This window comes from Diadema antillarum, unplaced genomic scaffold, assembly GCF_040938485.1.
Source record: "Diadema antillarum isolate AM-2024a unplaced genomic scaffold, OU_Dant_1.0 seq00000523_RagTag, whole genome shotgun sequence".
Taxonomy (NCBI): domain Eukaryota; kingdom Metazoa; phylum Echinodermata; class Echinoidea; order Diadematoida; family Diadematidae; genus Diadema; species Diadema antillarum.
Window position 1 is genome coordinate 399,534 of NW_027271475.1, and position 26,364 is coordinate 425,897.

Below are 26,364 nucleotides of genomic sequence, written 5' to 3' on the forward strand. Positions count from 1 at the left end.
ATGTATGTGTTAACTGTCCTCTAGAACCAAGTCCTATCTGAAAGCTTAGCCCTATTATCTATTTATTGTGGAGGGATGAAAACATATCGTAGTTGCAGAAATGGATGTCTATGCGATACATCAATATAATTTTCCAGCTTTTTTGTCTGTGTTCGGTCCTTCATCTAGAACTGCTGTGCATCAGCTTCAATCTATTCATACCAGTAGTCTCAGCTCCAGGGCAGTCAACTCCTGCAGTCTTCCACCCCAGGCCGACACGGCGGCCTGGATCGCGAGGTCGAAGGTCGTGGTTGACCATTCACTGGAGGCCGTGGGTCAGTTTGACCTCCTCATGGACTGCTGCCCTCGAGTGGACAGCGGAGGGGAGGAATCTGACCCTGCAATGTCTGTGCCAGTCCCAACGAAAAACCTGAGTGTTGGGAGCTTATGTCACAAAGAAGACAAAGTGTGGCTGGACATCAAGGCTAGTGTCAAAGTAATATGATTAGTTTTGTTTTTGGTATTTAGCTAGATTATTGCTGTGCCATTTGCTAATCAGTGTAGCAGTAAAGCTACATGTACATGTAATGGATAGAATGAAAGTGATATCGACATTTTCTTATTATACCCTGTTAAGACTTTTGGAACTTTTGACTTGTCCTGTAAGGTCGTCAAGATTTGTTCTGTCATTTTGCGGTACTATACATGAAGAGTAAACAACACTGAGTGTAGTATCTTTACTCTTGGATTTGACTTGCTCGGTCTGTTTTCTGTATAAACAACTTTTTCCTTCTGTGAAAATCTTTGCATTCTCATATCAGCCATTCTAGATACATGTAGATGTTTAGTCAGCTCTGATATCCTTGAATTACACTGCATTGCCTTATCCTGCAGACACCAGCCATTTTGCACTTGTGCATTTGTGCACATTTATTGTGCCCAAATTATTTCATTTTGACTGAAGACACATTTTACTGCATATGGGACTTGGAGTTCTGGGCAACACACCCTACCAGGCATTTCCAGATGTATCATTTCACCATCCTATCCTTGACCCCAGCTAGTTTGTACTTGTGCATGTGTGCACATTTACTGCGGCCAAATGATTTCATTTTGACTGAAAACACATTTTGCTGCATATGGAACTTTGTGAGTACAGGGAAACACATCCTACCAGTCATTCCCATATGTACCATTTCACCATCCTATCCATGTTTGATTGTCCATACAGGCGTGCCAAAACCTCCTAGAGGAGACTAAGTCTGACCTTGATCCACTGGCCTTGGAGCAAGAAGTGGCCAAGGATCCTAAGATGGTGACGTTTGCCACGTGGTAAGTTTGCAGGACAGCAACAAAGGTTTGCTCCCACATTGGTGCTGAAAACTATACCAAATTATTAAGATATTGAAAGCATTTCAAGGAAATGGATGTGAGAGGGTAAAAGATGTAGATGTGTGTTGAAGTTCTCAAACATGCACTCATCCCACACCCCCTTGAAAATGTGTTGGATTTAAAACTTTGTGAAGTAACAGGAGAGCATTAAAGCAGGCTGAAATGCAGATAGATTGCTTTGTAGGAACAAAAGCAAAGTGTATTGATACAAGCTACCATGTTATTCAATTTACTTATTAGTTAAAGGGATGGTACAGTATTGGTGGTAATGAGAATTGGGCTTTTAACTTTTTGCGAGATGCCAAGAAAACACTTATGAAATAGTACATAGCATACCATTTTAAGAGGAATTCAAAGTTTATTTGATGAAAATCAGGTTTGGAATGACTGAACATCCAAAAACAAAGTAAAACAAAGCGATCGTAATAAAAGGTGGTTCCCACATTTTATTAGAATTGCTCTGTTTTGGATATCGCCGCCATTTCAAAACCAATTTTCATCAAATAAACATTGAATTCCTCATGGAATTACATGCTCTTTCATATTTCATAACAGGTTTCTCATTATCTCGCCGAAAAATGTTAAAAACCTGAAATTAGGTCTCAACCAAAACTATACGATCCCTTTAAATGCGATACATACAATATCAGATCAGCAGCGCTACTTGTATGTGGCCATAGACAGGGATAGTGAAAAAGCATTAAAAATCTAGGATCAAAGGCCAGGGTATGGATGCAATGTGAAACAAACTAATAAAACAGGCAAAGAAGACACACTAAAGAAAAAAATTGTAGTAATGAGTGTGGATCAGGAGTATTCTTAAAGTAATACACTGTGGCTGTGATGAATTGTTCATGTGTGGGTGTAAAGAGAATTGTTTGACATACCCCCTCCACAGGAACGATGTCGCAGTCTTGGAACGGTGTCACAAGAAACTGCAGCAAGTGTCTGACAGGATCACCCAGATGGTCACCATGTTCACTCAGCCAGAGACTGGTGAAACAGCACAACTTGTGCAGTCTTTGGTGTCCATATCATGTCACCTCAGTGAGTCCAGTGCAGAGTGTGTGGCATGGATGCAGTCTCTCAAAGCAGAGGAATTCGACACATCAACTACTCAAGGTACACATACAGTCTACAAAATATTTCTCAAGAACAGGTGGCAACTAAACTATTGATATGAAAGTCACAATGCAGTGAAGTGTGCTGGGTAGGAAGACTGCAGCTGCAGTAATCACCAAATGTTACTAGTATGTTTTCTGATTGGAATTGTGGTACATGTACACTTCCTTGCATAAGAACCTTATGTAATACTGTAAACATCAATGCTTTTGCTTGATTGATTTTTCGCAGAGAGCAGCTCAAAGACATTTTCACGGGTCCTTGAATTCATGCTATACAATTGTCAACCCATTCAAATCGTGCGGAGAAAATTGTGAACTAAGATATTTTCGTGGCTTTTACAATTTGCCGCAGCCAAAAGTAGCGCGAAATATGCAAAAATCAAAGCGCCGAGAAAATTTCCACATTAGCAGTACAGCAAGCTCTCTAAGGCACACTGATAGTTGATTTATTTACAATTGCTTTTCAATGAACACGTACATATACTATGTATTCCGGTGAACAAAAATATTTTCCTACACACACACACACACACACACACACACACACACACACACCTGTACAATTTTTGCACTCAGTTCGCATTGTACGTAGCCCATTGCAAGAGGTTACACAGTTTGCATTGTATGTAGCACATTACAAAAGATAACACTGTGCAATCTACGTTAATACACCTATTTTTTCTTTTGACATTTTGCTTTATACTTTGTTGATCAAAAGGAAGTTTTTCCTTCTCATTGGTTTGTGTTGGTTTTGTAGGACCTCAGACTGCTGACCAGTGGTCCGAGCTGCCTGAGCTGAGGGTCAAGATGGAGCGGACAGTCACCAGTGTCCTCCTTGGCATTCAGACTCTGGTCAAGACTAGACAAGGAACAGAGATGGACAGTGAGTCGGGGACAAATGATACGCAGCAGCAGAACAAACAAGGTAAACACAAATTTGATGACTGCATGAGGTATACAATCATGTAGATCATTCGATATATCAGTTGTTAATGGCTCCAAATTACAAATATCAGGCTGGCACTTCTCAAGCAAGCTTCCCAGTTTCCCATTCTTATCCCTACTGCATGAAGTGGGGCTGCATGTACTATGTACCAGTTTTCTGCCCATATGAACATCTACAACTCTTCTTGATGCTGCAGTACTATTAGAGAGGTATTATTTTTACCTTACTGATGAGTCGTTTCAGATTTTGCTTTTATGGTAAAAGTCAAAGTCCATCAAGGTGTACACACATGTGCCTTGGGAGCATTGAATGTACACATTGTAATTGGCAGTGTAGGCATGCCTCCCACGACTGCAGGCAAAGTGAATTCAAGTAAAGTGACCTCTTACCTCTGGATAACACCCTTTGCTTTTATTTTTGTCTCCCCCCTCCCCTCCCCTCCCCTCCCCTCCCCTCCCCTCCCCTCCCTCCCACTCCCACCCTTCTCCCTCCCCCCTTTCCTCTCTACTACAGATGAAGATTTCAGCACTGATCTAGAGCTTGAAGGCCTGTTGGTGAAGAAGATTGTCTCTGGTCTATCAGGGGACCAGAGGTCACTGGAGGTTGCAAAGGTCGTGACCTCCACTGTGTCGCTCCTTTCTGTGGTTCATGACCTGAGGGGAAGGTGCAGGACAAGACAAGATGAGATGGTAGGTCCTGTAGCCTAGTTTTAAGTCTTTTTCAGCTTTTTCCCCTTTCATGGAACTGTATCATATTGTTAGTAATAGTATCAAAAAAGGCTTGTCATTTCACAACAGTCATTCATTGTGTCTTTGAGTAACATGGGGTTTGTGTTCCTAGATTTGCTCGTGGTTAAATGATATTTATGTGGGAGCGAATAAACAAACAATGATTGCATTGTATAGAGTTGTACAATAATGTATGTAATATGTGATTTTTCTCTTAAACTTGAGATACTAAGAATAAGACGTTAAATTGCATTTGATATTTGTGCATATTGTGTTACACATTATGTCTCAGTGTTGATCAAAGAAGGTGATGAGGAGTTATGATTAAATTCCACCAGCATTTCATTGCAAAAGATCACATACACTGAATATATTTTGATACATATATCTCATGTTCATCTATAATAATTTATAGTGAAATTGAAAATCAGAATTCATTCCATTTCATGCCCTTTTACCTTTTTATGCAGGTATTCAATGAGTGTGCCAAATTGGCAACCAGTCTCATTCCCATGGTACACCAGTACCTTGGACTGGCCTGTGTTTTTCTCCGCCACATGGTGGCAGCACACCGTGCATGTAGCAAGATGCAGTCTGTGCTGCTGGCCGTCTTTACAGATCTGGCGTCAAAGGTTCGTAGGCTGGGCAGGGTTCATACTGATGCTGTCTCCTCCTTTCTGTGTGTTCAAACAGTATGAAAGCCAAAAGATGTTTTCATGCTCTGTGTATTAAAAGGTTTTATAGAATGGGTAGCAAGAATCCTGCGATCTGATTGGTTGAGAGCTATGTGTCGATTTTTACTGGCCGCACGCTGAGTCACAGTGGTAAACATGTTATCGCGCACTCAGCAAGAGTATGCGTACTTGTAACAAAGGTTCGCCCACTAAAGCAAGCGTTCGCGCACTCAGGTTGGCCATGCGTCCAGTAAAAACTGATGCACGGCTGGCCGTGCGTCCAGTAAAAACTGATGCATGCTCATTTACGGCAAGCCAAAAGGAAATGCATCCAGTAATTTTGTCATCGGGTAACACGATAGAAAAATGGGTTTTTGACAAGAAAATAACCCATTCTATAAATCAGATGACGCACATGTCTTTTCGTGCATCAGTCGGAATATAGTGTGCATGCGGTAACTATGGAATTTAGCCTAAGCCCACTCGGCTTCGCCTTGTGGGTTAAGCATTCCATAGTTACCTTATGCACACAATTCCGACTGACGCACTCGGACCTGTGCGTCATTTGTATAACGTTGTAGTATTCAGGTTATGCAGTGAGTGTGATTCTAAACTCGAGGAATGTGTTCGCAAACTTGATTCACTAAACGAAGGTCAGGGATTGAAAGTGTTCACGCAAGGGCTGTACTCATCATACTGCTGTGGCAGATGCATATAGGTCTGCTGATATTTTGAATGCATAACCCACTAAACATCACAAACATTTTTCCCTGGTCATCAGGGCCGTTTACACTGGACTGATGGTAAGACACGTCTTGCTGCAGCTCACTTTAATTCAGAGCTGCACACACATCATGCCAAATGTTCTGACATTTGACTGCAGTATATTGAAATAATTACGAGGTGTGATCATACTCATCTGAAGGTCACTAACTTTTGCTAGGATGCTTCCTTGTGTACAGATGGTATTGATATGCCGCTGAACATGGCAGTGATCATGCCCTTGTCTGTATAAAAGATGTTTTTTGTAGCTGTTTGCTGTGATACAATGTAATGTTCTTATAACTAGCCAGTAAGTGTGTTTGCACTTGCATTATGACAGCAACTAATATCCACTGTGAAAAATAAACTTGTACTATAATTGTAAATATTAGATACAAAGGTCTTTGTCATATGCCAGGATGATGTAACAGTATGCCAAGAGGTGCATCCACACTCCCCATTGATAACTGCAGTGAGTAAATGCAGTAGTAAGCTACAGTTGATGTGCTCTCTGATTAGTAATCGATCACAAGATGTTTCCACACACCACACCTCATCTTAAAATCACCTATATAAGCCATCATCTCCTCCCCCCCCCCCCAACTCAGGGCTTCTGCCTCCCAGCCGAATATTCAGACGAAGTCGGAGGAGAGGGGGCGACCGAGTTTGAGGACATAGAGGGAGGAGGGATCGGTGAGGGAGAGGGGGTCAAAGACGTCAGTGACCAGATTGAGAATGAAGATCAGGTGAGCTTATTACTTGTACTTTGCGAAAAGATTTTAAAAAGTAACCAGATATCACTGTATCTTGAGATTGTGTCTAATTACAACAGTGTACATGTAGTATCAAGTATTACTTGTAGATTGTATGTTCTTTAAAAAAAAGAAGAAGAAATATGCCATGGTACAATCCGGTCCAATTTACATGTGAAAGAAGAACAGATCATAATTTGTCAGGGATAATCCTGTTGATTGCTCTTACCAATCACAATGAATCTGTTTGTTACAATAATCACTCAGAAGGTCATATCGATTAAGTTTTTATGTTTTATGAAAATACAATGTGAAGGTGAATCCTATAGATGTATTTGATTTTTGTTGAATTGGTCCCAATCTGCTGTTGTAGCTATTTTCTCACAGTGCAAGGAATAATTGAATATACAAAGATATATTCTGAGATTCAGTGCTCTTCCTGTAATTGTACATAGTACAGTACAGTAGTACTTCACTACAGCTGAAGACTTGAAAAATTATTGAAGGGTGCATAATTTGGTATCATTTTTGTCTCCTTCCTGCAAAGGTTGAAGACACAAAAACACCAGGGAAGGAGGAGAAGGAGAAAGAAGACCCCAGCAACCAGCCTGACTTAGAGGATGAGGAACATGGCATCGAGATGTCTGATGACTTTGAGGGCAAGCTCCATGATTTGGATTCCAAAGGTATGACTCATCAGATGAAGTTCCTCTCTGTCTTTGGTTGAAGCCTGTGCTGTAGATGTGGTCAGTGTTTAGCAGACCCGAGCCTATTGGCTCAAGTGCACTGTCCATCGGCTGTTACTGTTTTCCCTTGAAAACTAGTGGCTGGATTTCAAGGATGTGATTTTTCATCCTTTGAAATCCTGTGAGGCAGGAATGATTAGTGCTGTGGAAGATTCAAATGGCAGCAAACAAACAAACAAATTAAAAATGAATGTGAGTGTGCATATCCTAAAGTGCCCCCTTCAAAGAGGCTGCATTGAATATTGCAATTTTCATTTCAGTATTATGTACTGTAGGGACTTGACATGAACTTTGTGTAGCTGAGATTCTTTGAACATATGGCAGGACTTTGAGTGAAAAAATCGAATTTAATAGTCCCATTGACATAATGTGCCTGCAGCAATCATCTTTGCCATGCCTGTGCCGTCGCTACATGAAATGTCAGGATGTGTACAATTCTAGTTTCTTTAGACCCACCACTCCCCATCCCTTCTGAAATGTGACAAAATAGAACCAAACTAAACAAAACCAACAAGTACTACTGATATAAAGTTATGAGACAAAAAGAATATATCTATTTGAGATCCTGCCAAAATGTATTTCACTTTTGGTTGTTTGTTGCGTCTGATACAGAAGGAGACCAGGACCAAGATGACAACGAGAAAGATGAGGAAGAGCAGCTGGACAAGCAGATGGGAGATGTCGACCAACCGGATGCGGATAAGCTGGATGAGAGGATGTGGGGAGATGAGGAGGAGGAGGAGGAGGAGGAGGAGGATGGAGAGAAGGAGCAGAAGGAACAAAAGAAGGAGGAGGAGTTTGGTGGGGGGATGGACGAGGAGGAGTCGAGGATGGTTGCCAAGGACGACAATCAGGGTGAGGCGGTGGCTCCAGATGGGAGCTGCCGAAACTCTAGGATGCGATCAGAATATTATAATGCGAATAAATTTGGAAATATGGAACCTGATGTGAAAGCAAGTTTTATTTTAGAATTTAGGTAGCATTCTCTAATCAGAAATGTAGTGCAGATGAAATTAGTGCTGTAGTTAGCATGGCTGCCACAATAATGATTGAGACTCTTTATATGATTGATCGCGCAAACCCGTTGACTAGTCCTGAGTATACTTGGGCAGACGTCTTTTGGAAGTGTGTGTTGCAACAAAATCAGCTCGTCCTCAATGGGTTAAGAATGCCTTTTTAGATGACCACTCCAAAGCCACTGCAGTGAGATATTTCAGAAAAGAAGAACATATCGATTGAGCAGTGCCCTATTATGTACACTTCATTGAACTTCATAGAAATATGGGTGCCTGCTGCAGAATCATTTTTGCAGTCAGTAGTTGAAGATACTTAAATAGTGGTTAGCCATGATATGAAATTTAGATGTTGAAGTTGCTATTTATTCATGAATATTTTAAATGAGCACACAGTTTTTCATGTACCCATCTTTGGATATAGAATGTTGAACAAACCATGAAATGTTGTATATTAAACTCATTTTTTTTTCATAGGCTTTATGTGCTGTTTTACAGAAAATGATGATAAAAAAAAACAAACAAATGTATGTATCTAGCAATGTTCAAATTCAGCTGCAAGTTACCAATCTTCTCTTTTCATCCTATTATCCATCTGGGATAGGTGATGGTGAAGGTGACGATGACAACGAACAGAAGAAAACAGAAAAGGAGAAGCAAGAGGAGCAGCCGCCTGATCCAAACAGCCTTGAACCAAAAGATGAGGTACTGTTTGGCACGGGATTCCTGCACTAATAGAAGTCATGCTTTACTTTGATAGACACACAACAAAAGTTCACACACAGGTGTATGTATATGTGGTGAAGTTGGATATACAGTGTAATCATAAATGGAAGGAGAATGGGCACAAAGGTGACTTTGGCGATATAATCTTTACAGTTTCCTAATTTCTCATTCTTTTTTTTTTTAATATACATGATGTAAGCCATGTAATGTTGTAGGGCAAAATGTATATCAATTCAAAGCTTAGCATATAAGGAATTCAGATCTGCACAAAACCTGAAAATTAATTTACCGACATTTTATGATTTTGTGATTATGCATATCTCATCCAATCCTTGGTTACGAATTGCATTGGTACATTTGTCTATAACATTTCAATGTGAATTGTTATTTTAGATTACTGGTCCATTGTGCACATTTCCAGCATACTTCAAATGCATATCATGAGAAAAAAAAATAAAGAGAAGAGTAACTTCTAGACTGCTGTCCATATTCTTTATCAAACTTTGTAACTGATGAATGTCATATTGATTTTGTTTCTACTTGATGAACCTTTTTGCTTTGTTTTTGCTTTGTTTTTCAGAGTGAATTCAACGATGATGAGATTGATCCGTCCAAGGCCAATGACCCGCCGGTCGCTCCTGTCCCGGAGGAGCTTGACCTTCCTGATGACCTCGAGATGGACAAAGATGAGAAAATGGAAGAAGGGGACGAGGAAGGTGAAGGTCAGTCAAGAGTGGCCAGGCGTTAGCGTAATTCCCTCCACCAAGGGAGGAGATTATGTTTTCATTACCGTTGGTTTGTTTGTCCGTGTGCAAAATAACTCAAAAAGTTGTGAGCGGATTTGAATGAAACTTGCAGGAGAAGTTGATAATGATACAACGAACATATGATTAAATTTTGGTAGTGATCCGGAAATTTTTATGGATTTTATGAAGGATTTTCAATATTTTGGCAGGTAGGGTCAATGAACTCTGGGAGTTCAAGCTGCACATTTTCTGGGTTTTCATACGCGCACTAAAGTGCGTGCTCTCATTTCTGCTAGGACGAGGCGCGCCACGCCGCTGGAAGTTGATGCGTAGCAAAAGGCTTCATCTGTATTGGGAAATTGGGTGATTTTCGGCATGCATACGTATGAGTGGAAATCACTGATCTCTGTGGAAGAAGAAGATTATTGGTGGAAATGGGCTGCTTGGCAGAGGTCTGCACTTTCAGAGTGCTTCACTTTTTTTTCCTACAAGCTTTTCAGCCCTCCATGGGCTATTTTATTGAATCAGTTTGGGCATGTCACAACTCAATCATGAGTATCAGTAAAGATTCTCCTATCTGTGAGGTACAACTGGCCGCCTGTATCTCAAAGAGTGCTATTATCTTGTCAGCTACGCCTGAATAACACAGAGAAACCAAAACAAAATTAGTCACTCAGGGCATGCACCTATCGTGCACCCGGCAGCACACACCCCCGACTTGCAAATTATAAGAAGAATACCAGTAAATGATGCTGCTGATGATAATGATAAGAACAATAATAACAGCAGCAACTGCAACAATGATAATAGAAAATATTTATCTAGTAGCATGGGGATAATGATTATAAAACACATCTTGTGTATCATCTAACCTTCCTAGGAGAGGACAATCCTCTAGACATTGAGAGCAAGCTAGATGAAAACCAAGGAGGAGAAGAAGGAGAAGAGGATGGAGGACAGGAGGAGGAAATGGATGCAGAGGAAGGGGGAGCAGAACCGGAGAAGCCAGAGGAACCAGTTGCCATGGAAACAGATGAAGTGGAGGATGGAGACGAGCAAGACAGAGATCAGGGCAAGGAAGAGGAAAAGAGACACTTTGAAGACAAGGTGCCCATGTACAAAGTGTACTATAGAAGAGTTTGTGAAGAAGTTCATTATACATACGTGTGATTTTATTGATTTCCATACTATGTAATTCATGAAAAATTCCAAAGTGAAGAGCTCAGCATTTATGAAAAATGCAGTCAGTCTGCATAGGTGAGGAAAAAAATACTGGGCTAGGCAGCAATGGAAGCATAGAAGTGAATAGCATATGCATATCAAAGCAGAGAAGTAAATTTACATTTAAAGGGTGTGTACAGTTCTGGTCGAGGTGTAGATTTAGCTTTTAACGTTTTGCGAGATATTCAGAAACCACTCTATGAGATGTCAAAGAGCATGCAGTTCTAAGGGGTATCAAAAGTTTATTCGATGAAAATCGGTTTTGAAATGGCTGAAATATCCAAAAACAAGGTGAAACAAAGAGATCCTAATAAAGTTGGGGCATGTCGCCTTTTATTATTAGCACTTTTTGGGATATCTCAGCCATTTGATAACCAATTTTCATCAAATAAACATAGAATCCTTCTTAAAATTACATGCTCTTTCATATTTCATAAGAGGCTTTTCATTATCTCACTTAGGAATGTTCAAAACATGAATCCCTACCTCAACCAGTACTGTACAGTCCCTTTAAAGATAAGGACAAGAATGAACAAGAGGAGCAGGGAGGAGAATTTATAATGACTAAAGTGAATAGATGATATGACTATTGAAATAAGCACAGAGATTTCAAATGTTGTCATTGTTCTATGATTTCTACTAAACACTTGTCATTTATGTGCTAATGCTGTCTCGTCCAAGTGTTTTTCATGTTTACATTATTGCTTCTGAATGTTCTTCGAAAAGGATGAAACCGAAGATGGCGATGATGATGCAGAGAATGATGACAACGAGAAAGGGGAGGACTACGCCCCCGACCAGGGCCACGACTCCGAGCAGCAAGAGGCCGTCCCTGAGACGATGGCCAAGTCGAGGGCCTCCCAGCAGACCTTGCAACCAGATGATGACGATGACACCAAGAATGAGAAGGATGATGGGAAGGAGGAGGCTGCCACATCTGCAGAAGACAGGAGCGAAGATGTACGGAAAGCGAGATTAAAATTATTTACCCCCCACTTTCAAGATTAGCTCACGGAAGCTTCTCTTCTCCTTCCATATTTCCTAATGATGGTAGGCTTCTTATTAAGTTCTCTTTATGTAAATATGCCAGTTTTTCCTCCCAAGATATGAACTGGTATCAGATGAGCATGCATTGTTCAGTGCAAACTGTCTCACAGTTGTGCAGTGAGAATAAAGTTTTGCAAGAATTTCTTGTCATTTTTTTCTGTTGGCTGCAAATACATCATCCAGTGTTGTTGCCATGAAACACCCACTCTCTGTCAAAACGATTTTATATTATTGAACTGGAACTATACAACAAAGTTCTTTTTGGAAGAGAATCAAAGTGAAACAAATGAAATCAATGTGTTTGCTTTGTTGCGTATTTCTGTATCATTATTGTACAGAAGCACAAATCGGGCACAGCAGAGAGGCGGCAAGATGAGAAGGGTCATGAGGGGTCATCCACGTCCAAGATGACCACCCTGGAGCAGAGCGGGATGCAAGAGCAGCAGCAGGCCAAGAAGCCCAGCCAGTCGGACAGCAAGAGGAGCCTGGGATCTGCAGAGGAGAAATTCAAAAGGCGGCTTGACACCGTGGACCCAGGGCAAGGGGAGGAGGAGAGAACAGCGGAGGACAGGGATGAAGTAAGGATGTTCATCTTGGTACCAACAAGTTGCTATGGCAACAGGATGGAGGATGAGATGAATCTTTGAATCGGAGTGCTTTAAATGTGCCGTTTGAATGTACAAGTAGTAGTTGAATTGGATGTCCTTTCGATTGCAGAAATAGTGAAACAAAAGTGGTTTTATGCCTGCTTAACAGCACAAAAGTTGTTTATGTGTGTATTAGTTGTCTTTTTTTTAATGGGAGTTTCAAAATAAGGATGCATGATACAGCAGACAAATAAAACAAACCACAACTTACATTTCAAAATGTAATTCTGTGAAGGTAACACCTTCATTTAGTTGGCTAGACTATAGCTTGGTGAAGGGCAGATGATATTGTTTTTAAGGTTTGTTTATTTTGCTTTGTTCAGTAAAGATAGGAGATATATAAACATACATTTCATTTTCTTCTCTTTATCATTTACTTGCAGGTGAAAGGAGAAGACGAGGACCTGTACGAACATCTCACCGATCCCACATCACACCACGATGCTCAGACCATGGATGCTGCCACCGACGATCAGATGAAGGAGAAGGAGGCAGTGCCAACAGCAGGGGAAGATGATGGGGAGAAGATGGAAGAGGGGGATGAGGAGAGAATGGAGGTGGAACCAGACAAAGAAGAGGAGGTAGATCAAAAAACACGCATGCTGTGTCAGAAAAGTGTCATGTCATGTGCAAGTTGATGCTTAAATTGGACATATAGACAGCCATTTGACTTTAAAACTTCACAAGAGTTGATTTCAGTGCATATCATGGCACTGTGGATTATTGGAGCCTGTTTCATTAAGATCTAAAATCAATCCTAAGCTAAATTCAACCAATCTAACAGAGAATTTTAGGATCATTCAGTCCTCAGAAGTTTCAAAAACCTTGTATGAACTGTTATAACTAAAATACTATTTGGGAACAATATCACACGTACATCTTGCAATGTTCTTTAATACATCATCTTGAATGTCTATTTATTATTCCCCACTAGAACTGATCCGAATCTATCCCAACTTGTAGAGGCTCATTGTTTGGCTCGATATAGTTCCCATGTTAGTGAAGCAGAGCCCTCCCTCTCGTGTCCTTGGCATGTGGTTATTTAACATTGCATATTGATGTGGTTTGAAGCAGCAGATGGACGTGTCCGATCAGCTGCCATCCAAGAAAGTGGCAGCAACAACTGGATTGTCAAAGCTGGAAGCACCGTCGGCCGACGACAAAGATACCACCGCCGACGAAGGAGACGAGGACCGGATGCCCCCGGAAGACCAGACGGAGAGTGATGCCATGGCAACAGCGGAGGGGGACAGAGAACGTCTGACCGAGTCCACCATCCACACGGCGATAGAGCACCTGGGTCCTCACCTTCCGGATGCGGTGCTGGACCCGGAGGAAGTGGAGAGGCTGAGGAGAGAGATGGAGGAGCAGCTGGCTTTGATTGGCAGCAAGGAGTCTGGAGATGGAGAGGTGGGGGGTGATGACCTTAAGGCCACTGAATTTTTGCATATTACCTATTTTCAAAAATTGCATTAAAGACGTTTTTGTACTCCTAAGTCATCAAAAATGAATTAATCATATTGTTATGCAAAGTTCATTGAACTACAACTGTACATTTACATCTGCTTGATAAGTTTATGCCCCATCAAAATGTTATGAATGTGAACAGACCCTCAAATTTTGTTGCAAAAGAACAGAGAATGCAGCACTGTCATGCTATCCATGTTTGAAACTGTCTATACATACAGACGTCCATGTTTGGTCAAGTCATGATACAATTTTTGAGTAAAACTGAGTAGAGGTGATATGTTTTGCTCCCTAAGATGATGGAATTAAGCCAAACGCTTTTTGTTGTTGTTGTTGTTGTTGTTGTTGTTGTTGTTGCTGTTGTGGTTATTATTATCGATGATTTTTCTTTCTTTTTTTTCCATGAAGGAGTTGGAAGCACAGAAGATGTGGCAGTCCTATGAGTCAGTGACCTCTGCCCTGGCTAGGGACCTGTGTGAACAACTCAGACTCGTACTGGAGCCCACCCAGGCATCCAAACTCAGGTACACGTTGTACGTTGTCATGGTTACACCAGTAAGGCAAGGCCAGCGCGGCTTGCACCTGTGCTCCTACTGTGTATGTATTCACCACTACATCACTGTAGAAGTACATGTGTACTGGCAGCATTGCTTTATATGGATGTTCTGTACTAATACTGCGTCATGGAGTATATCAAATCTTTGGAGCCTTGGAACTACATTTTGTATGTTTGCATCCGTATCAGGACAATTATCCCCCCCCCCTCCTAGGACAATTGGGCAATTACCCTCTCCCCCCCCCCCCCCCCCCTTCTTAGGTTCAGGGTTAGAGTTACATGTAGGTTAAGGTTTAGAATTTGGGTTAAGATTCAGATTAGGTTTAGGAGTAGGACGTGGGTAATGGTCAGGGGAAGGGTCTGGGGTAATTGTCCTAGAACCGTTTGTATCATGCAGTGACATAACATATTAAGCCTTTTTCTTACAAGATTGTGAACTCTGCACAGACCAGAGAAATACTAGATGAAAATGTGAGGAAAATCAGACAATCTGTTTAAAACATGCTAAATATTGTTGTCTGTGGGTGGTGGTGGTGGTGGTGGGGGGGCTTAATGTTTTATTCTGCTCTCTCCGTTCATTGAATTTGTCAGTGAATTTGTATCAGTGAGATACAGCTGAATCCGTTGTTGTACTTGTCAGTATTACTGCCCAGTATGCTATTTAAGTGAACATCAAATTTCACCATGGGGAATGCAGTAATTTGTAAAGTGTCAAGAAAGTTATGCCCAAGGAGCTTCAGCCAGGATCGAAGTCTATTCATTTACATGCACCTCGTACAATGTCTCTGCTTTGCAGGGGAGAATTTCGCACCGGCAAGCGGCTGAACATGCGGAAGGTGATTCCCTACATTGCCAGCGGGTTCCGCAAGGACAAGATCTGGCTGAGGCGCACCAAGCCCAGCAAGCGGCAGTACCAGATCATGCTGGCTGTGGATGACTCATCCAGCATGGCAGATAACCGATCAAAGAGGGTAAATACATTTTTTTTTATACACCATATCTCTTTCTCTGCTGTGTTAACTGATAATTTCACTGGCTGGCATGCTTACCGTCAATAGGCTTGATTGTCTGCAACCTGGCAAACATTAACCCGTTGAGGATCAGTCCCAAGTATACTCGGGCCAATGTGTATGGGAAATGCATGGTGTAGCAAATTCAGTCCGTCCTTAATGGGTTAAAGTGAACAGACTCTTGGTGACTATAAGTAGGGCATATTTACGTATTTTGATCAACTCCTACTTCATCCGAATGGCTTAAACTATCGTTGCATTATTATGATAGAGCTTTCTTACACTAAGATCTAGGGGAAATGGAGGAGGAAATAGCAGTGATGGTTGTAGCTGTTGCATGCTGCTACTGTGTGTACATAGTGGTGTATGTCTGGATCAGTCCTGTAATCCTAGAAGGGCAGGGGAATCTGCCCCACTCCAAATTTAGCATAGCTGGAAAAGCCTGGCTTGATTATGGTTAAATTGACGGGTGATGCTGCTGTCTGATAGAAAAGTACGAAGCTGGAGAGTTATCACATTTTGGAATGTCATCAACAGAACCACACAAAATGCAAGGAAGCTTTACTGCCTTGCTTCTGCTCAGTCATGTTCACAATTAAGATTGCAGTGACAGGGCCTATGTCTTAGTAATAGTCTACACTTATAAGAAGAAGAAGTCGTAACTGCGGCATTTGTTATTGTATAGCATTCAAGGTGGAAATAATGACATACCGCACACAAAAATTTGAATTGGTAAGGTGAAAATTAAATGATACTGAAAGTGACAAGAGCCTAAAATATAAATGCAGTCTGAATAGGAAGCCGACCAAGTGGAGAAAAGTGATGGAAAATATTATCAACATTGAATGCAAGCATTGAATGAGCCGTGACTGATTATTGTTTTTGTTTATTTGTTTGTTTGCTTGTTTTTTTAATATCAAAAATAAAGAACATGTACATTGTTTTTTTTTGGTATATTGTTGTATGCCTTGTTTCTATTTTTGTTTCCTGAAGCTTGCTTTTGAGTCCCTGGCTGTCATCAGTAATGCACTGACATGGCTCGAGGCTGGACAGCTAGCAGTGTGCAGGTGAGTTTTACCGAACCTTGATCTTGGCTTTCTCATGGGTGTAGTAGCGTGATATACATGGTAATGAATTATGCAATAGTTCTCATGTTTATTCATGAACCTTTGATACAACAACCAAGGGAATCTGTCTGTAAAAATGGCTGGTGTATTAGAGCATTATGTACAAGTCAGTATGGAGAGAAATGAGCTAGAGTCGGGAGGTGGGCGAGACTCAAATGAGGGTCTTTAACAGAAAAGCAAATCCAGATGACATCTGCCTGTCTCTATTTAGGCCAGTTTACAATTGTAGTTTAGATTTATGAGATCTTTCTCTTGCCCCAAGACCTATTAACAAGCTGATACATTTTGTTTTCATCCCCTGTTTTTATACTCGATGCACATAATAATAGAATCCAGTTTGTATGCTTTACCTGTTCCTATTTTACGCAAGTCTTAGGGAGATGTTCTAGTCATCACAAATAATTTTCAATTTGAATGTGTGCATATTGTGTGATTGCTACATATAAGTAAAGTGGCCTTTTTGTTTTTGTTTTTTTTTTACTATGAGGCACTACCTCAAAATGACTGTGCTATGAGCAAGATGGTGTAAAGATTGCAGTATGTTGTCCTTGGTTGTTTATCTCCAGTATGCACTAGTCTCGTTGCTACACAATCATTGGCCCTTTTCACAGTGACTCGGCACTAAGTAGATCAATGTATCTTCGCACATGATTGTACCATTGTAGTGCCTGTATGTGCCTTTCATCTTTAATCTCAGGGCGTGCATTAGCTCTGTTTCCTAATCATTCCGTAGGCTGATCTTGACTCTGTATGTGTACATGTTCTCTATAGCTTTGGGGAAAATGTGCAGTTGCTGCATCCGTTCCACGAGCAGTTTTCAGAGCAGTCGGGAGCGACCATCCTGAGGCAGTTCACATTTGCTCAGAAGAAAACCAAGATTGCTCAGGTAAAGTGTGATATGTAGTGCACACAAGAGCCATGCATTATTACAAGCAGAGTAACAACACGCAGAGATGTGCATGCCCATCATACGTTATGCTTGCCCTAATTTACAGTAGGCAGAGAGAGTAGGATGTAGGAAATGTTGTACCTTGTGCTTCTTGAAATACTTGATGACTTGTACTTTGTTTGTTTTGCCTTCACAAAGATAATACAGTGGAAACTCATTAAAATGAGATCCTTGGGACCAAGACAATTTCATCGGTTGAGAATGATAAGGGCGTTCAGTGACCACAAAACCCATAGTGTTCGAGAAGACTTAAAGCCCTTCTCATTCTCAACAGACGATTTGTTCTTTATATCAGATAGTTTGTTATATCAGTAGTCAATAAACAATACAAAACAAAGGAAATGAATTCATTAGGACTGGAGAAATCAGTTAGTTCTATCAGTCATTTTGCTATATTAGATCTCTTTATATCAAGTTTTTACTGTACACACACAATGTAGAGTGTATGTGCTTCCCGTTGTGGAGAATATCTCATCATTTCCTTGTAAGACACTGTAAAAGCTTTTCTTATTTTGGAAGTATTTTTTTACTCGTTGAGATGCATGTCACACAGTAGAATCCCCTTGATTACTCCATTTCAAACCTTCATGATTTTGACATGCAAATATATTGTCAGCCCTGGCATAATTTGGGGGAAAGCTACATTTGTACATTGTATGCCATTCTGGAACATAAAAGCATGTAAATTAAATCTGTTCGACTGGACTTACTTGTGAAAATCTCTGCGTGATTTTCACAAGTAAGTCAAGTCAAACAGATTTAATTTACACGCTTTTAGCATACTACCTGGATGAATCAAAATCTACATCAATATATTCTGGAACATGCAAATTTGGAGTTGTACTACAGTAGCATGGGGCAGATGTGGGTTGATAGTGTGCTAGCCATTTGGTTTTTATCTGTGTTTGTGCGATATTTTTCAAAATGCTTTCCCCAGCTTTTGAAGTATGCATCTGCTGCCATGACAACAGCCCGTGCCCCACGTGTTGGGGCTGCGGGTCATCCCGACACCTCTCAGTTGCTGGTGGTGGTATCCGATGGGCGTGGTCTGTTCCTAGAGGGCATGGATACGGTGCGGAAGGCGGTCCGAGCGGCGAGGGACGCCAACATCTTCCTCATGTTCGTCGTCATTGACAACCCGGAGAACAGGGTAAGCGGCTCTTGCGTAAACTCAAAACAGATTTGCAACTGATTGACAATATTACCCTTCACAGATGTAAATACACAATGATTATTCATCATATTTTGGGGTAATAACCATGATAAAAATCATGGTCATACATATTAGAGTGGAATTTGAACCCATGACCTGATTGCTAGACAGGCATGATATCCACAAGACTACCAAGTTTCTGCCTGATAGCCAGTGATCATTCTAGTCCCCTGTAGCAGCAGGTACTGCATCCTTATTCCAACTAATGACTCTTCGGTTGGGTTATCATCATTATTATTATTATCATTTATTCAGCCAAATGAAAGTGACAATAACAGTAACACAACATACATTTTTACAATCACATGGAAATGACATGATTGATGTATAACACATACACAGTTGACGTATAACACCAAGTAATTTGTGTTGTTTCTGTTGCAACTGACTGACAAGCTCTTTATTGAATCCCTCCCACCCAAGTACATACATGTATGTCCATGAGTTTTAGCATGGCTTATACATGTACTAAGAAATACTGAATAATCGACCTATGTTTACTTTTATAAAGGGCAACTTGTTGCTCAGTTGCAAAAAAACCCCAACAATTCCATGCAAGAACCATTACTTGTAACCAAACAGATTTATGATGCATCACATGGATATAATGGCAGTTTTCATTGCAACTGATTGACAAATTGCCCTACATCGACGTAAATGAGCACTGAATTGATCAGTGTTTTAGTAGTAGCCATGATAAAAAATCATGGGCGTACATACTCGAGCAGGATTCGAACCTACGACCTCCTGATCACCGATTCAGTGCTCTTTTACGTCGATGTAGGGCAATTTGTCAATCAGTTGCAATGAAAACATCTCAACGGAAGAATTTCATGAATTTGAATAGTGGCAGTTTTGTAACAAATGACTTGCCCTGCATAGAAGACATTCATTCATTCATTCATGCATTCATCTTTTTATTCATTCATACATTCATTCATTTATTATTCAATCCATCTTTTCATTTATTCATGCACACATTCATTCCTTCATTATTCCATTCATCCTTTCATGTATTCATGCGTACGTACATATATTCATTCATCAATCCATTCATCCTTTCATTCATCCATTCATTCCTTCATTCATCAATCCATTCATCTATTCATTCATACATTCATTCATACATTCATCAATCCATTCATCCTTTCATTCATCCATTCATTCATACATTCATTAATCAATCCATTCATCCATTCATTCATCCATTCATTCATACATTCATTCATACATTCATTCATTCATCAATCCATCCATCCTTTCATTCATCCATTCATTCATTCATTCATCAGTCCATTCATCCTTTCATTCATACATTCATTCATTCATTCATCAATCCATCCATCCTTTCATTTATCCATTCATTCATTCATTCATCAATCCATCCATCCATTCATTCATACATTCATTCATTCATCAATCCATCCTTTCATTCATCTATTCATTCATCCATTCATTCATACATTCATTCATTCATCAATCCATCCATCCTTTCATTCATCCATTCATCATCCATTCATTCATCAATCCATTCATCCTTTCATCCATTCATGCATCCATTCATTCATTCATCAATCCATCCATCCTTTAATTCATCTATTCATTCATACATTCATTCATTCATCAATCCATCCATCCTTTCATTAATCCATTCTTTCATCCATTCGTTCATACATTCATTCATCAATCCATCCATCCATCCTTTCATCCATCCTTTCATACATCCATTCGTTCATACATTCATTCATCCATCCATCCATCCATCCTTTCATCCATCCTTTCATTCATACATTCATTCATTCATCAATCCATCCATCCTTTTATTCATTCATACATTCATTCATTCATCAATCCATCCATCCTTTCATTAATTCATTCATTCATTCATCAATCCATCCATCCTTTCATTCATCCATTCATTCATACATTCATTCATTCATCATTCCATCCATCCTTTCATTCATCAATTCATTCATACATTCATTCATTCATCAATCCATTCATCCTTTCATTTATTCATTTGGACAGTCATTCATTTATTCATCCATGTATGCATTCATTCATGTTTTCATACAAATATTTCTTCCTCTGACCTCTGCAGGATTCTATCCTTGACATCCGTGTTCCGGTATTCAGCAAGGTGGGTGCCATGCCTGAGATACAGTCGTACATGGAGCACTTTCCTTTCCCCTTCTACATCATCCTGAGGGACATCAACGCCCTGCCAGAAACTCTTAGCGACGCCCTCCGGCAATGGTTTGAGTTGGTCACCGCGGCTGACAAAAGCTAGATTCCTGATCATGCTTGCCAATATGAGATCACATTTTTTTTTAGATTCCCTATTTCTTACACCAATAAAGTATTGACAGTAAAGATTCTGCCTCTTTTTGATGAAAATAGATCTTGGAATGCTTGATGTACATGTATGTTCTGCAATAATCAACAGAGTTCTTCTGATTTTAAAAATATTCAGATTGCATTTCATCACATTGTCAGATTTTTAGCATCTGTTTAATATTACTTTTATTCATTGTTGAGTTGTCATTTCATGTCTTTTAGAGTATGTAATACACTTTTAAGTATCTGATTTGTCAATGTGTGTGTATGTATGTACATGGGAGCTACACTTGTACAACAACAAGATAGGAGTACACTTCTGTATTAAACTTTGATACAGAAGTTTGCCATACTCATGCATCATGTAAGTAAGAAGAATCAAGATTTTCTGCCGTTGCTTCAGAGAATGCTATCAAAAGTAGGCTGAAAAGTCCAGGAAAAGGGCCCATTTCATATCTGTAAATTTCAAAAAGTCCCCACTGTGGAAGGGTGTGTTTACCCCCCTCCCCCACCAACTCCCCACTCAGCTGCTTCGTAATTCGCTCCCTATCTGGGTCAGTTGGAATTACTAATTTCCATTCTCAAAAGTTGCCAGGTATGTTAAAATATAAAAGCAAGTAAAGACAAGTTCAAATCTTCATTTCAGTGGAAAAAGTGCACAACATTATGTTGCCAACCTTTCCCATCAAATTTTAAGCGTGTGTATTAAGATCCAATCTGAAAGTAGATATTAGGTCTTTTACAGCCTGAGTCGCATTCTCAGTCTATCATCTTAATAGCAGAGAGCAGTCTTTTGATTGTTACATCTTTTGTTGATGTTCTATCTATGTTCTATTGCTGTCTTTTTTACACATTTGTATTGGATGTCAGCGTATTTATTTTTTGTTAGCTCAAAATTGTAAAGAACACCTTTGCATATGATATGCACATACGGGTATGAGTACATTATGTTTGAGACATAAGCAGTCGCCCTTCTTTAATTTTATCAGGCGATTAGAGTGTTTTTGGTAGCTATCAGTGCGTCCTTTGATATCAAAATGTGGGCCAGACTTTGTCTCATGATATTCATGTGTGTGTATGTGTGGTATGATAAAGTTTGCAAATGAAGTTTTCTGTATGATATTGTACAGCACCAGAGATGATTAAAAGACTGGTATAGATCAAGTGTATAAATTTTGTAATGTATACATGTGAGTTGTTTTGTCTGTGGAGAACAGCATGATGTCACGCTTATACTGCTGCTTATGAACTGTGAAAGTCATATGTTTGGATGGTATGGTAGGTGTTCAACACACCGACCGGGTCCATATTGACCGACCGCGCACTATAATGGCATTGCGCGTACAGAAAGAAAATGTACGCATGAGACTACACGCAACGGTGTTCGATTCTTTACTGGGCTACGCTAGCGAGTAAAATGAGGCAAAAACAAATAAATATTCCCTCTGAATTAACGAAATTTAGCAAAATCGAATAAGATTTATCGTGTAACTACATATAACTAGGCCTACCTTTGCTGACTCGTTAGATGTAGAGTATCCTTCCATAATAAATTTGACGATTTTGACCGCAAAATTGTCACCGCCGCTTGTACGATCGTGCACACACGTTACACATACACATGACATAATTATTTTGTCGCCCGCTACGACCATACGAGTTGAAGCAGAAACGAGAAATGAATGTGAAAAAACAAACCGACTCATCTAATTCATTTCAATTACGATGAAAAGTTTCCTAATGAAAATCAATTCAAATTCATCAAACAGTCCTTCAAAAGTAGTATCGAAGGATTCAAAATATATTCAAATATTATAGGGGAAAAAATGACGGCTAGAAAAAAACAGCGGCCTGTCGAAAAAACGCATTTAAGTGCTCTTTCAACGTATTGTCAGGGTGGTCAGTTGAAATGAACAGGGCAACTGAGTGCGGAAAAAATGACACCCCACACGTTCGAAGCCGCCATCTAGAGCGCGTACCTCAGATCGCATTTTCAGTGCGCGCTTGTGAATCGGGAGTATTTTCTCCACACATGAGTAAAATTTCAGGCGAATTGTGAGATTTTTCAAGTTTCTATTGATAGAAAAACGTTAGGTGGCCGGTATTATGAACACCCAACCATACTCAGAGCATGGCGTATACCTGGGTATCTTTTCTCGTTTTTACAGTTCCAGTTGTTGAGTTGGTGATATGAAAAAGTGTATAGTGTTTGACAGTTGCATTCTCGATTAAAACAAGGCTGTTGTCAAACCAGTGTTAACATTTGATGCAAATTATGCTGCACAACTGTACAACTCCTTCTTTTGCTTGGTGTACAATATATACCTCACATGTGCACCATAAGATATGAGAGCATTTCAAAGGGTAGAGAGTAATTAGTCTTAATCATGCTATAAAGGTATGCCAATTTGTGATGTTTTTAAAGTCATTTCACCGTTTTCAGAAAGTGCCTCTACATTGAAATATTTATGTGGATGAGTTCATCTTATGCTTATGCAGAATGTCTGTTCTCAAAGACTGGGGTAGGATAACTAGTTAATCTTCATTAGGGTATCTATAGAGAATTGTCTCTGGTAAATTCTTACAGTTGTTATGTGCACAGTTTTTATGGGAACATCATGATGTACAGTAACAGTGTATACAATTGTATGTACAAATGTCATGTACATGTTCAAACATTTTTGCTTTATTTATCATGGATGAAAGTAAGGTTTTTAAGAAAATGAATGATTATGCGTTGCATAATTCCTTTGTCTATTTTGGTCACGTTACAGAAATGTTACGCGCTTTCATATGTGGTTGACCAGCTGTTCATTTATGATTTTGCCATTACATTTCTCCTTGCTGTGTCTGATGGTTAATATAGAGCTACTGACATGCATTAACGATGAAACTGTGTTTCAAAGTTGTACCTGCATACAAGAAAAGTTTGTGCATTGGTAACAAAATTACATTGTATAGTGTAACTTGTTGTCACTCAATTATGACTGTGCAGCACTGTGGGAAATGATATTAAATAAATTTCAGAACTAAAAAAAAATGGTGCCAACCTATCTTTAAGAAAGGAATGATAGCAGCATTGGTTTGCTGCAAAGAAGTATGAACAATTTTGCTTTCTTTTCTTTTAAAGATGTGGATGCATTGTGTTGCATGCATTTGTACTAAAATATTTGTATGAAAAAGAAAAGCATTGCAGGTATGATAATGATGTCATTCCTCTTGTTTTCAGTACATCGTTATTTGTACTGCAGAGCCCGTTTGTACATTATGTGGTGTCTTTATTTATTACGGACTCAAATGAAGAATAGTCTTATAGAACGTATGGGCAATGCCATTGTATGTTAATATTTTTTTTTCTTGCTTCCAAACTTCTAATAAAATACAACTGTATTTCCGTTATGTCTTTTATCACCCATTTCATGACATTTTTTTTTTTACTTCTCTGTCATTTTGTCAAACAGTATGCATGTGCTTTATTGGATCAATAAGAATCCAATAAACAAGATAACTCTACAATGGTTTAAATGCAGGAGGTGCTTCTAAAAATGTTAAGTTTTTAATAGTGAGTACATCTGTTTCCATCAATTCACAAAATACAGACTGCATTGTATGTGTTTTGTCCCCGCCGAACGCGTCGAGCAGGGGACTATGAAACGGGCTCCGTACGTGTGTGTGTCCGTGTGTGCATGCGTGTGTGTGTCCGTGTGTGCATGCGTGTGTGTGTGTGTGTGTGTGTGTGTCCGTGTGTGCGTCCGTGTGTGATCAAAATGTTCAATTTGCTACTTCTCTGTCATTTATGAGCCAATTTTGATTCTGTTTGCTTTAAATGATAGCACTACATGGGAGCTTTGAAACTTCTACACAGAATTTCAGTTGTGACCTTTGACCTTGACCTTTGACCTATATTGTACATTTTGCTACAAAATGCTACTCTTTCGCCATTTCTAACCCGATTTTGATTCCGTTTGCTTTATGTGATGGCACTAGGTGAGGGCTTCAAAACTTCTACACAGAATTTTGACCTTTGACTTCTTTGACCTTGATTTTTGACCTATATTGTACATTTTGCTACAAAATGCTACTCCTTCGCCATTTCTAACCCGATTTCGATTCCGTTTGCTTTATGTGATGGCACAAGGTGAGGGCTTCAAAACTTCTACACAGAATTTTGACCTGTGACCTTGATTTTTGACCTGTATTGTACATTTTGCTACAAAATGCTACTCCTTCGCCATTTCTCACCCGATTTCGATTCAGTTTGCTTTATGTGATGGCACTAGGTGAGGGCTTCAAAACTTCTACACAGAATTTTGACCTTTGACTTCTTTGACCTTGATTTTTGACCTATATTGTACATTTTGCTACAAAATGCTACTCCTTCGCCATTTCTAACCCGATTTCGATTCCGTTTGCTTTATGTGATGGCACAAGGTGAGGACTTCAAAACTTCTACACAGAATTTTGACCTGTGACCTTGATTTTTGACCTGTATTGTACATTTTGCTACAAAATGCTACTCCTTCGCCATTTCTCACCCGATTTCGATTCAGTTTGCTTTATGTGATGGCACTAGGTGAGGTCTTCATAACTTCTACACAGAATTTTGACCTTTGACTTCTTTGACCTATGACCTTGATTTTTGACCTGTATTGTACATTTTGCTACAAAATGCTACTCCTTCGCCATTTCTCACCCGATTTCGATTCAGTTTGCTTTATGTGATGGCACTAGGTGAGGTCTTCATAACTTCTACACAGAATTTTGACCTTTGACTTCTTTGACCTTTGACCTTGATTTTTGACCTATATTGTACATTGGCTACAAAATGCTACTCCTTCGCCATTTCTAACCTGATTTCGATTCTGTTTGCTTTATGTGATGGCACTAGGTGAGGGCTTCAAAATTTCTACACAGAATTTTGACCTTTGACGTCTTTGACCTTTGACCTTGATTTTTTTACCTATATTGTACATTTTACTACAAAATGCTACTCCGCCATTTCTAACTTGATTTCGATTCTGTTTGCTTTATGTGATGGCACTAGGTGAGGGCTTCAAAACTTCTACACAGAATTTTGACCTTTGACTTCTTTGACCTTTGACCGTGATTTTTGACCTTATTGTACATTTTACTACAAAATGCTATCTTTAGGTGCAACAAACTCATTGATGCCAGTCCAGATATTTAAACTTCCGGCGGGGA

General features: G+C 39.7%; 1 protein-coding gene across 1 annotated transcript in view; it reads left to right on the forward strand.

The window, feature by feature from the left end:
• LOC139734351 (midasin-like) overlaps nt 1-21,115 on the forward strand; it is a 132,495-nt gene extending 111,380 nt beyond the window's left edge. Inside the window, exons 78-99 of the mRNA XM_071645142.1 lie at nt 169-475; nt 1,211-1,311; nt 2,270-2,493; nt 3,253-3,420; nt 3,955-4,130; nt 4,640-4,801; nt 6,214-6,351; nt 6,905-7,043; nt 7,722-7,958; nt 8,721-8,821; nt 9,423-9,564; nt 10,469-10,695; nt 11,536-11,769; nt 12,195-12,434; nt 12,887-13,084; nt 13,575-13,913; nt 14,379-14,494; nt 15,323-15,497; nt 16,530-16,603; nt 17,435-17,549; nt 18,550-18,762; nt 20,927-21,115. Coding sequence (XP_071501243.1) covers nt 169-475; nt 1,211-1,311; nt 2,270-2,493; nt 3,253-3,420; nt 3,955-4,130; nt 4,640-4,801; nt 6,214-6,351; nt 6,905-7,043; nt 7,722-7,958; nt 8,721-8,821; nt 9,423-9,564; nt 10,469-10,695; nt 11,536-11,769; nt 12,195-12,434; nt 12,887-13,084; nt 13,575-13,913; nt 14,379-14,494; nt 15,323-15,497; nt 16,530-16,603; nt 17,435-17,549; nt 18,550-18,762; nt 20,927-21,115 — 4,015 coding nt within the window. The remainder of the gene's footprint in view (nt 1-168; nt 476-1,210; nt 1,312-2,269; nt 2,494-3,252; nt 3,421-3,954; nt 4,131-4,639; nt 4,802-6,213; nt 6,352-6,904; nt 7,044-7,721; nt 7,959-8,720; nt 8,822-9,422; nt 9,565-10,468; nt 10,696-11,535; nt 11,770-12,194; nt 12,435-12,886; nt 13,085-13,574; nt 13,914-14,378; nt 14,495-15,322; nt 15,498-16,529; nt 16,604-17,434; nt 17,550-18,549; nt 18,763-20,926) is intronic.
• The last annotated feature ends 5,249 nt before the right edge of the window (nt 21,116-26,364 follow it).